The following is a 12881-nucleotide window of genomic DNA, read 5'->3' as shown; positions in this document are numbered from 1 at the left end:
CAATTTCCAAGCCACATTGCAGTTCCTGAAGTCACAACTGCTCTTTGTAAAATCACAGGCAACATTTTTGGTAATTCTGAGCAAGGCTGGAAGTTGGGCCAGGCCTGAGCTGTGAAGACAAAGGCTCTGCAGTTCCCTGTGGTGCTCCTGGTTCTGGAATTAGCAGTGGGAATCTGCGTGCTGGCTCTGTCACAGCCTGGCACCTTCCACCAATGATATATCCATATATATTCCCAAAGGGAAAGGGGGAGCTCATTATATCACATCTTGACCATACTGGTGTCCCTTGAGTTTAACGACCTAAAATTAACTGTAAGAGAGAAAAGAGCACCAGAATCCTTGATATTTTTGTCTGAGGAATTCTAATTAGGGGGATTCTGTTAGTTGATGACTTCTTGATTTCTTCTCACCAGTAAGTGTTGTTTGCTGAGGATTTTGGTGTATTTGACTCCCCCCTCTCTTATTTTTATTTCTCTATGAGAAATAATCAGCATTAGGGCCACATATAATGAAGCACAACCACATCAGATCTACTTATTAGTTTGGGCTGTTCTTTTAAGTGTAGCTTTCTAGTAACATCTATTGGATTGCAACAGGTTTTCCTCTGAAGTAATAAAAATAGGTGTCCAGAGCTCCTAGAATGCCTTGAAAATCTGAGCTCTGGTGTTTTGTGGCTGGGTTTTTATTTATTATTTCATGAATATATTTCCATAGTGCATAAAGCAATGTCTGAGGAGGTCAGGCAGTTAATAACCAGATAAATTATCATCTCCTCCAGTAAATAAGGAGCTGTTGGAGGAAGGCCTGGGCAAAGGTCAAGTTTAAGTGAGGAATGATACAATCCTACAGATTAACAAACAGATTATTGAGTCCACCCTCATTTCCTGAGAACATACAATCAGGGCACATAGCTATTTATGACTGTCAGTGTCACATCCTGCAGGAATGTGACATTGCATGGAAAATTAGCATAACACAAGGAGCTTTCACCTCAAATTTGGGGATTTTCAGGACACTTCTGTTCAGAAATTAAACTGGAACAGAGCTCATTTGTAAAATCTAGAACTGACATTTGATTATCAAACCACAAATCAAAGTTCAAAGGTAAAGGCAGTAGTTAAGATTTTAGATTGACTTAAGAGTGGTTTTAGGTGAATCTAAGCAAAGCACAGATTAGGACTTCCCAGAATCCCACCACTAGAAAAAAATGAGTTAGAAATATGTCCTGCAAGAGCTGCTGGCTGTTTCTCCAAGGAATTATGACAAAGCCTGGAATTACTCCTGTTACAAAGGCTGTCAGGAGACTCCTCCAGTGAGCACAGCTCAAGAGCCTGCACTTCATGGCAAAGACACCTCCAGTGAATAAAGCCACAATTATACTGGAATTCTTTACAGCTTCCATCAAAATGCTTCAGCTTTAAAACACAAACTCGAGAAGGGAAGGAAACATAAATTCTTAAGGAGTTACTAAATTACAGCTTTTCTTCCCCCGTTTAACTGTTTTCTCTGTGCCTGGTACCGATGTTTGTGTTGTTGTAAAGAGCCCACATGCTGCTTTTAAAGAAGTGGTTGGGTGATACTATAAAAATGTCAATTATAAGATACTAATGCAACCTGGGTGTTGAAGGGAGAGCTGCTTTTATGACTTTGAGCATTTGCAGGAGAATGGATGATTCCGGCAGCGCTGGCAGGGAGGCCCTTGTCCGGCTGCCATCTCGTGGCAGCTGCTGGGATGGGCTGGTGCTGCCCAAAAACTTCACTTCCAGGGCTCTAGAACTCCTCTGTCCTGCTCAATGTAAGATTGGAAGATGGTTCATGAAAACACTCTGGCTCTTGTTTGAAAATAACACTTAGAAAATGCTCCATGGTCTGGAGAGACCTTCAGACACGTCGTGAATGTGTCCGACCTCAGCTGTTTATCCAACGTTCCCTCAGTACTCCTACCAAGGGCTGGGAGTGTATAAAAGCCATCAGATCCATGGAAAAGGTGGCTTAGGACCCTGTTTCTCCAAATTATCTGTCCCCAGAACTGTGGATGTAAGGAAGTTTATGCATTCCAGCAGTCCCACTCCATTAAGTGGGCTCCTTGACAAGCTGGGGTCTGAGCAGCAGACACTCAACACTGGGCAGGATTTCACTCTGAGGGGTCAAGGCCTTGCTCTGAATGATCAATTTTGGAAAATAAAGTGAGAATCAGAAGTGATTCAGTCCAAATTATGCACCTAATTCTTCTCCTCCTCCACTTCTTCCCCTTGAACACAGCATGTCTCCACCTCCCTTCCCTCGGGAACAAGACACAGATGCTTTTAGCTGAGACAGAAACAGATTCCTGAGGCAAACAGGGAATTGTGTGGAGTCTCCACACCATTTCTCTGCCCCTTGGATCCCTGCTGGGGTGCTCACGGCAGCCAAGGCTCTGCCTTCCCATTGAGTTGTGTTTGACAACACACATTGTCCCTTATCCACCACGGAATCCCTTTGCTCCCAGTGCTCCAAAGGTTGATATTTTCTGTAAAATACACTTGGAAAGAATTTCTAAGTATCTGGTACTTCCAGGAAATGCATCTGAGCCTTCCAGCTACTACATTAAAGTGGGCACTTGTGAAATCAGTGAGCAAATGTTCTGAGAGTTTAATAGGATTTCTTGTTTGCCAAAAAAATAGTGCTTTCAGGAACACAATCCTTTGTGTGATCTCCCTCTCACAAGACAGATGGCCTCATTAATTGCCTCTACATCTAGTTAAATTTAAAAACCTGTGCTTAAATAATGCTAAAGTTGTGGTACGTGCTGACAAACATAGAAGATGGTAAGGTAGAATCAACTGAAAACAAGGGAAGAAAACCAAGACAGGGCAGACAGGAATTCTAAGAGGCCACAAGAAACAGTGACTGATTTAGTAAGTCCTTGTTCATGCCAGGAAATGTCATAACTTTAATAATCTAGGAAGCATTCCTGGGTTTCAGTGAACTCCTGGCTTGAGGGAAACAATTGGCACAACTCCATGGACTTCTGTGGGTGAAGGAAGTCATCCCTTAATCTTTCCAAAGCAACTTTCCATGGAAGTTTTCCAATATGGCTTATCTGCAGTTCTAATTACAATGTCTGCATAAACACATTTTGAGAGTCAAATGTGACTGGGATCTGTATTCCAGAGGAAACAAAATACTCTAAGGGTGGTGTGGCACTGGCACAGAGAAGCTGTGGCTGCCCCTGGATCCCTGGAAGTGTCCAAGGCCAGGTTGGATGAACTTGGAGCAACTTGGGATAGTGAAAGGTTCCACCATGGCAGGGGATGGAATGGAATGGGCTTAAAGGTCCCTTCCAACACAAATCATTCCAGGATTCTATGATCATTCCAATTCTCTGGTTCACCACAGTCACCCTACAGTGGTATTAGTTACCAAAAACCTGATTTTAAGCCTTCTCTGAGCTTAAACTGGATATAATTGTCACAGCACTGCTTTTGCCAATAGGTACCACATGTAACTCTTTGGGTTTAAATACAACCCTGGTGTTCAAAGCCTTTTCTCACCCCACACAAGTGGTTTTCAGACCCCTGGGAGAAACAGCCACCCCATCTCCTCAAAATCCACCTATTCCCCCCCCCAGCCTTTAAATACAGGGATGTTCCCTTTTACAGTCACAACACTGAGGGTCCTCACTGAAGATTCTACAAGAAAACAATGTCAGAGTGAAAAAGAAAACAATGACAGGAGAGTGAAAAACACGGAGATGCATCAGGTCTAAATTTTATGCTGTTTTTAGAACACCCATGTGCTCCCTCCCATCCAAAAGCTTGGAAATACAGTTTGTTGCAAAAGGCAAAGCTTTCTCCTGGTTGGAATTCCACAGGAAAACTGACATTACTTGGTCTCAGGGAACAGTGTGAAGTAACTCACCTGCTGCTCCATGGTTTGGGGATGGGTGAAAGCCACAAAGTCAACGGAGAAGTAGCCAAGCACCCCTTTAGATCTACAGGCATCCCCAATTCTCCAGCAGAGCGAGTTGAGAACCGCTGGATCCACGGAGCGCTGTGGGATGGAGCTCCCAGAGGATCTGAAGGGCCCCTCAGCGTGGAGCTGGTCCCCAGAGGACACGATCCTGATCTCTCCTGTTGGCTCTATGAGCAGATCCACCGTCAGGCTGGTGACGGTGCTGGAGAACGGGAAGGCTTCGATCACTCCACCTGGGAAGAAATGGAATAGCTGAACATGAGCCAGAGTGTGCCCAGGTGGCCAAGAAGGCCAATGGATCCTGGCCTGGCTCAGGAACAGTGTGGCCAACAGGTCCAGGGAAGTGATTCTTCCCCTGGACTCAGCACTGGTGAGGCCACCCCTGGAGTGCTGTGTCCAGCTCTGGGCCTCTCAGCTCAGGAAGGATATTGAGGGGCTGGAGCAGGTCCACAGGAGAGCAACGAGGCTGGGGAAGGGACTGGAGCACAAGTCCTATGAGGAGAGGCTGAGGGAGCTGGGGCTGTTCAGCCTGGAGAAGAGGAGGCTCAGGGGAGACCTCCTCACTCTCTACAACTCCCTGACAGGAGGGTGTAGCCAGGTGGGGGTTGGTCTCTTTTGCCAGGCAACTCTCAGCAAGACAAGAGGGCTCGGTCTTAAGCTGTGCCAGGGGAGGTTTAGGTTGGATATTAGAAAGAATTTCTTTCCAGAGAGGGTGATCAGCCATTGGAAGGGGCTGCCCAGGGAAGTGGTGGATTCTCTGTCCCTGGAGGTGTTGAAGGTGAGACTGGATGTGGCATCAGTGCCATGGGCTGGGAACCACAGCGGGGTTGGATCAAGGGTTGGACTTGATGATCTCCGAGGTCCCTTCCAACTCAGCTGATTCTATGATTCTATGAACTTGGGAGCAAATCCACAACTCAGAGTGCACAGAGTGAAGCCACCAGCTCCTTCTGTGCTCAGGCACTGCAGGGATACAAGGATATAGCAAGGAAACTAATGGAATGGGAGCAGCAGAGTTCCACTGGATCTCTCGGAGGAGAAAGGAGACACCTCATCTACCACTGCATTGTAGTGTTCAGCCAGTGGCTTTTCAGTTCCACTTCCCAACTGGATATATCCCATATCTGACTGGAGAAACATGTTCTGGGGTAGTGTGAGTGAATCCAGCTAAACACCAGGCCCGGAACAGCTGGGAAATACAATGTTGGGATCTTGGGGGAAGTGGTGTCTCCTGCTGTGAACTAATCTTGGAGACCCCCGTCCATAGGATGGTCTCAGATAAGAGTCTGCCCTGTAGTATTCATCCACATGAGGAATTTGGTGTGGAGATGACAACTTCCAGCATGATTTTCCATAGGAAAATCACAAAGAAAACCGCTTGGCATTCTGGATTTCCCTTTTTATTGCACGTGATGCCACAGTTCATTTAGTCAGGATGAACTACTGTGTAATGAAATTGGTACTAGATGTGTTAACTAAAAATACTTTCAAAGCTTTGACTCATTCTTGTCTCTTCCACAGATAAAGAAGTGTATGAAATTTATATGTGAAATATTCTCTTTCTGCTGGAATTCCCTAAAGCCCTTTCCCAACCAGCCTTTAGTACAGTACCCAAGGATAAAGGAATTGGTGCTTATGGATTCAGAATCCAGGATTAATATAAGTTCAAAGCTTGGATAGGACACATGAATGATAGAACAGTGGCCTATAATTCATTGGTAAATGAACATTTGAAGCATAATGGAGAAATAAAAGGAGATAAATATTTAAATGGGCCCGAGATTAACAAGAATATGGCAAACAATATGGTATAATTACTCCTTATAACACTTCACAGCGACTTTGCAGTCTTATTTACCTTGAGTGAGGAATGTTTGGAGGAATTTTTCCCATGTAGGGAATCGTTTCTCATTGACTGGCTGTACGTGCTGTGCTAAAAGGCCCGGCAGCTCCTGGGAGATCTTCACCAAAGCCAGCTCCTGCAGAAACAAATTAAATAGAACCACAAGCAATTTTACTACAGAAATGAAAACTGCTTGTGGGGTGATTAAAAACCAGGCCTCCAACAGGCTAAAAAAAAAAAAAAATGTGGTTACTGTTTACCCACAGTCAGGAAGCCTTTTTTAATTTTTGTGCTTACTCCTCTTCCTTCCTGCAGGAACGTGTCCTTCTCTGAGAGGCAATCCCCCCCTCAGCACAGCAGCTCTTGCATTATAATTTATATCAATAATTGGATCTGGCAAGTGAAAATGCCAAGTACTTGGTAACTGCTTGGGATCAATAGCAGCAGTCAATAACTTCTGCATTGCTTGTATTTTGAGGCAGCATATTGAAATAGTCACATGTGCCAGCAATAGTTGTACTGGTTCTATGCTTAAGCTCTTATATCAACCCAAACACTCTTTAGTTAAATAAATAACCTTTTCCACTCTGTAAAATATCTGCACCAAATTCCCAAGTGTGTATGTGCCTCTGTCTTTGGCAGAATTTGATTAGTCATTCCATAACTAAACCAGCTTTTTTCCTGGTTTTAAATTCTTTGTTCATACACACACACACACACAATCCAACCCCATTAAATACAGAAAGTAACATTGCTTTTACTGTTCCCAACGTCCCAGAGTACACAAGCATATAAAGTGCAAGGACCTTGACTCCATTGCTTCAGGCTCCTTTTCTTGCTGCTTCATGAGCCTCCTCCTGCTTCCCCTGGGGCTCTTGGCTTCTGTTTTACACCCTCTCTCCTCAGCACCCTGGGCTCCAGCAGATGACCAACCCTTCTCTGATCCTGACAAAATCCTAAGCCACAACCATTTTATCTTGAGCTCTGGAGGAAGGGGATAAAACTTTATGGCTGCCAGCTAAGAATAGGAAATAAAACATTAAAGTTATTTTTCCAGAGCAGTGAGTTTGAAGGGATGGGCTTTGTCGTGGCATGACGTAACCAAAAATACAAATTCAAACTCAGCTTCCTGGGGTTTATCTACCAGAATGAGGAAGATGGACCAATGATTAGAAGCACAGGATGGTTTGGGTTGGAAGGACCTTAAAGCTCATCCTGCTCTCCCTCTGCCAAGAGCAGGGACACCTTCCACTAGCCCAGGTTGCTCCAAGTTCATCCAGCCTGGTCTTGAAGACTTCCAGGGATGGGGCAGCCACAGTCTTGCAGGGCAACTGGGCAATTAGGGATCAACTTTGTGGACAGGAGACCTGGATACCCCTTGTTCCTGACTGCAGTCGGCAGGAGACTCCAGGAAAGAGATTTTCTGACTGTCCAGTCACAAATGGGGGACAATTCCTGTCCTTACCTCACATGGAATTGAGGAAAAAAATGCCTTAAAAATATTAAAAGGCTTAGAAAACAATGCTGATCTGGGCTATGTGGGCTCCTCTCATATAACAAGGAGAAAAGTGTGTTGTTGACTTCAAACACCTCAGAAAAAAAGGTTAAAAATGGGTTTAGTCAGTATATCAATATACTAAGCAGCACAGCCTCATGGCAAAAACAAAGGAGCACATCAAACATGAGATCCAAGCTCACCTTCAGGTCTTCCACTGCTCCTTTCCTTATGATCTGTAAGGAATGTAGGGTTTGGATGGCTCAGCTGACTGACACAGCAGAGCAGTGAGCAAATATCAGTTGGCCTTGCCTTGGTTTGCATTTGTGTTGAATTATTGCTGAGCCAACAAGTCACAGGCTGAGGTGGTTCATCACACGGTGGAAATAAATGTGGCTTTGGAGAGGGATGTGAGCCATGATGGATGGCAGGGAATTGCTGCCCCACAAATCAGTCTGCAGCTGGCAGTGCCTTCAGAGATACCTCTGTCACTCCCAGCCTCAGCCCTGAGATCTGATGACTTTGGGTTTTGTGCAGTTTAAACAGAAATATAAAAACAAGCCAAGAAAGAGGTGTGCAATGGTTGCCTGAAAGCTTTTGATAAATCACAGGGGGGGAAAAATGGTGGATATGTAGAAGCATTTGGGAATGCTGGGACCAAGCTTGTATAAGTGACATTAAACTAAGAGCAGGTGCAGTGGGACAACTTTCCTTTGCAACCATTCTGAGCTGCATCTCCTTTCAGACAGAGTTGTTTTGGAGGATCACAAATGGAGGTGGAACAGAGTTCCCTAAACTGGGTGCAAAATGAAGCAGAACTTCCAAATTTTGGAGTGTACCCAAGGCCTGGCTAAGCTGGCTCACTGCTGGAGGCTGCTGGTAGGACACACACTGCATTCACCTCATCTACACACCCAGTAACCTCCTGTGCTGCTGCTCTCAGCTCACATGATGGACATTAGACAGGCAAGACTGTTGTGGCACCTCCTCCACAGGCCCAGTGCTGCTTAAACAATGTCCAACAGCATTTCCTGGGGATTTGAACACAGGCTGAACTTAGGAGGTCTGTTGGGTGCAAAGTGCTCAGCTCAGGAGCCAAACCATGGAATGGTTTGGGTTGGAAGGGATGTTAGAAATCATCCAGTGCCACCCCCTGCCATGGGCAGGGACACCTTCCACCAGCCCAGGTTGCTCCAAGCCCCGTCCAACCTGGCCTTGGACACTTCCAGGGATCCAGGGGCAGCCACAGCTTCTCACCAAGAGCACCTTGCACTCGTGACTGTGAAGGATCTGAGCAGCCAAACCAGCCTGACAGAAAGCAAACAGGATTTTAAAGAAATAACCAATCCAAGCAAATCTGAAAAACTTCCCTGTGAGCTCCAGCCCAACGTGACAGTGCCTTGGACAAGCAATGCCTGGAGAATCAGGGTGTTCACAGAAGGGAGTCGGGAACTGCTCTTTAAGGATCAGCAACTGGAATTCCAGTTGGAGGTTTTTTGCAACTGTAAGCTCTAAAAAGGCAATAATCCTGATTATAGGGAGTTTTAGTAGGCAAATTCAAGCCTGGATCCAACACTGACTTGTGAAGTCAAACCTTTTAAAAGGAGGAGTGCTTGGCTGGCTAATTCCATTTAAATTGGAGGGTATCTCCAGCAGAGCTTACCAATGTTTTAGCTCTTGGTGTGGCCCAAAACAATCCAGGATCACAGGCTCAACAGAAACTGGGAGCATTTGTTCAAATCTTTCAGCTGATGCTTCTTAGTACCAGTAAAAAAGCAGCAACCCAAACACTGTTTATGTCTTGTAAAAATCTTCAGATCTTTAAATTATCCAAATTGGTTTTGCACCTTTTTATAACAATGAACAAGTATGAAAGAGGAAAAAAAAATACACCTTTTTCCCACTAAATATAAAATAATTTCTTACCCTTCTGCAAGCTGAATTTCAAAAGGCTTTCTTAGAATGGCAGTTGCAACAAAAAATTAATATCAAATGTGGCAGATGTTGAAGGCACTGGTAGGAAATCTGCTGGAGACAGATCAGGCAGCAAAGAAAAGCCTGTTGAGAAGAGAAAAGAAGTAAATAAATAGGAAGAAGAAATACACTTAGAAACAGGAAGAAAGACCTGGGGACAGAAAGAGGCTGCAGAGCAGGAGAAAGCATGACAAAGACCCAGGGCTTTTTAGCTAAAAATCAGATTGAAAGGAAATTATTTAGACCTTGCAAGCAAATAGAGTGAAGAAAGTAACTCCAAATAAGTAAAGCTGAGTGGGCCAGAGAGGAATGAAACCAGCAGAGATCCTGAGTGATACAAACTGCCACAGCTCTGCTGAAGTCAATGAAGCCATGGCAATTTATGCCACTTGGATGGCACTATGACAATTCCTACCATTTACAAGTAAATCCTTTCTGCTGCGATCAGTGGAGCTGGGATAACTTATTCCAGCTGCCTTGATGGGAATCGGTCCAGCCCAGCTTATTCTGATATCCTCAGTGACACCAGCAAATGTGGGAGAGCCCAGTAACTGCTTCTGACCGTCCAAATATCTTTCATTATTTCCTGTTTTGCAAATTAAACCGATTTGATACTGTTTTCCTAATTCAGATAGGTACACGCTGGCCAGAAACACAGTTTACAGCAGCGAACAGAACAATGTGAGAAGTTTATAAAAATGGAAATGGTTTTGGAAGCGATACACTGAACACCCTCTATCCACTTAAAGTTTGCCACCTGATTTAAAGCCCAGGCATTTCGTCGTTAACTGCAAATTTTAAAATTAAAAAAGTGCCAATTCTGCCTTTGCACGAGCCGGGAAAGGGCGTTGGGAGCGAAGGTACCATCATGTAAAACAGCCGTCATTACCCAGCCACACAAATGTTTTTCCTATGTAAAATTGCTTTGTAAAATATTTGCTCCATCTGCTGAAAGGAGCAAAGACAATTTTCCCTGATAGCTAATGGGCCATTTCAGCTGCCTGGCAAACGGGGCTGCCACCGGCATTAAGGGGAATGGTGGGAGCAGCGCACAGAATTCCGCACTTTACTGGGATTATCTCCGAGCGCCTCCTCGGAGCTCGGCCCGCCCTTCCCCGCGGATCCGGACACGGGGTCGCTCCGGCTCCGGGGGCTTTTTGTGGGGCTGAGGCACATCTGCCACGCTTCAATCCAGCAGCACAAAACAGCCTCTTCCCGTGACTACGAGAACAAGGAGCTCAGTTCCCTTTCAACTTTGCAGCACTTAAACTGCTGTTCCTTTTTTCACGCCACATGGGGCCACGGGTTTCTCGTCTGGCTCACGCTGTCGCTCGGCACGCTGAGGATTTCAATATATAAAGATCAAGCACTTCTTTTAATTCTAAATTCAGCCACAGCCACAGTCATACACACAAAAACCCCACAAAACCCCCCGTGCCCCGGTCCAAACCCCCTCCCAATTGCTCCTTTCATTGTGCACTTTCCTATTTAGCATCCATTGAAAAGCACGTTTTACATTGTGCCCTGAACTACTCCAACATCTGCTAACAGACCAATAAAAAATAAATAAACCAGGATTGTTTAGGACGAGAGATCCTTCCCATTTCCTCGGAACACTCCTAAACTGGCAGCACAATATGCTCCCAGAACCCTGTTCAGCTTGGAGAACAATATATGCAGGGAAATCAAATATCAAATCACTGCAGCCCGTGCTGCCAAAAATCAGCAACAAAAAGGATCTTGAAAGGGCTATGAACTTCTCAAAGAATTCTGCATTTTTATGTACAGCATATTAATTTGAAATTAGTATAATCTTAGTCATTAGTTTGCTATTTTAATCCAAAAAATCCACTTGCATTGCTGGTTTATGCATAAAAATGTGCCTCGTGCGAGGTGCAGCTTCTGCATTTTCAAGATTCCCCACATCTCCCTTCAGAGCAAAGAAAACAATTATCATGATCTTCAAAAATCTTTCTTTAAAAAAACAATCATATATTTATTTCAAATGCAGCATTTGTAAGTTCAGGACATCAGGAAGTTAACCCTCATACAAAAAAAAAAGTAATATTTGAAGGCATTTTTTCCTCTATTTTAATGAGATCTCTGCAAATGCACAAACAACTCGGATGCCCTCAGATTAATATTGTTTTCCCAATTAATTTAGTTTTAATCTCTATAAATTTAGTGCACTTTTGTGACTTGCCCTCCTTTCTGGCTTGTATCTCTACAGAAAGGATTCTAATGAATTGCAAAAAATGTGATTTCAGAAAGAAGAAAAGCATCATATAGAAAACCCACAGTCACTTCCCAGGAATTTTATGGCAATTGCTGTAATGCTACAGGAATTGTCAGACAAAACCTGCATTGTGTTCCACAAACAACACACACTTCAACTCCTTTTATTCCCAGAGTTGCCTATGTGTTACTTTTTGGATTTTAGCAAAACAAACATTTTTAAAATAATCCAAGCAGGCACTTTATTGGCTGCGACAACATTACCACATTTCAGATTTCTTTAGTGCTCTTGCTTTATCCTCTCCTTCCACGCTGTTATTGCTACAAACTGGCACTTAAATTCAATTGATTCAAAATATTCTGGATCCATATGGCCTCAAACCCCGGAGCTGGAGTTCTGATATTGCCTCACTGCTGTTTTCTAGCATTTGCCTCTCCTCCAGTCCCCAGATGGTGGAAGTAACATTTAAACCTCCTTTCCTCTGCCTTGTACAATAGACCTTGGCACCATTTCAACTGTTTACTCCGGTAATTAACAGCACTGATACCACAACAATTACAACTCCTACAATCTTCCCACAATAATGCTATGAATTAGTGAGAGCTAATGGCTGGAAGGTATAGTGGTTCCAGACTGCGAGATGTGTGTGTTTTTAGGATAAAATAAAAGGTACGAGCAGCACGCTCGCGGTACACAATGATTACCTAGTAATTAGTTTACACAAAGCTTCCTATTTAATGGCAAAACGCTGTAATTAACGCGTGACAGAAAATCAAAGGGTACTTTGTAAGCATATGAAAAATTAACACTGCAGGCCTATAGCTTTATGTACTGATTAGGAGCAGATTAAATCAATAGGACACAGCCCAACTGCTGCAGAGCCGATGGGTGCGGGTTGGGAACCGGGACCGGGGCTTCAATTTAACCAAGGGACACAAATGGGCTTTATTTTACCTCAGATTGGAGAGTCACCTGATTGTCTTTATTTTAATCCCCAATTTTACCTCAGAGACTTCATAATCACCTGATTTTATTTATTTTAATCCCCTATTTTACCTCAGATTTGAGAATCACCTGATTCTATCTATTCTAGTCCCCAATTTTACCTCAGATTTGAAAATCACTTGATTCTATCTATTCTAATCCCCAATCTTACCTCAGATATTTGACAATCGCCCGATTCTACTTATTTTGATCCCCTATTTTACCTCAGATTTGAGTCACCTGATTCTCTCTATGCTAATCCCCTATTTTACCTCAGATTTGAGAATCAACTGATTCTATTCTAATCCCCAATTTCAGATCAGAGATTTGAGAATCACCTGATTCTCTCTATTCCAATCCTCTATTTTACCTCAGAGATTTGAGAATCACCTGAT

General features: G+C 43.8%; 1 protein-coding gene across 8 annotated transcripts in view; it reads right to left on the bottom strand.

Moving 5' to 3' along the window:
* Window positions 1-12881, bottom strand: part of IQCH (IQ motif containing H) — a 53587-nt gene that overhangs the window by 10717 nt on the left and 29989 nt on the right. For all 8 annotated transcript variants that reach the window (XM_027688258.1, XM_027688256.1, XM_027688261.1 and 5 more), the window contains 2 exons: window positions 5813-5933; window positions 3901-4187 (listed from right to left, as the gene is read on the bottom strand). In XM_027688258.1, the coding sequence (XP_027544059.1) occupies window positions 3901-4187; window positions 5813-5933 (408 nt within the window). The remainder of the gene's footprint in view (window positions 1-3900; window positions 4188-5812; window positions 5934-12881) is intronic.

Source organism: Neopelma chrysocephalum, unplaced genomic scaffold, assembly GCF_003984885.1.
Source record: "Neopelma chrysocephalum unplaced genomic scaffold, ASM398488v2 Primary Assembly neopelma1_75, whole genome shotgun sequence".
NCBI classification, from domain to species: Eukaryota; Metazoa; Chordata; class Aves; order Passeriformes; family Pipridae; genus Neopelma; species Neopelma chrysocephalum.
The sequence above is the reverse complement of the archived record's forward strand: the minus strand, read 5'-3'. Positions and strand labels throughout refer to the sequence as shown.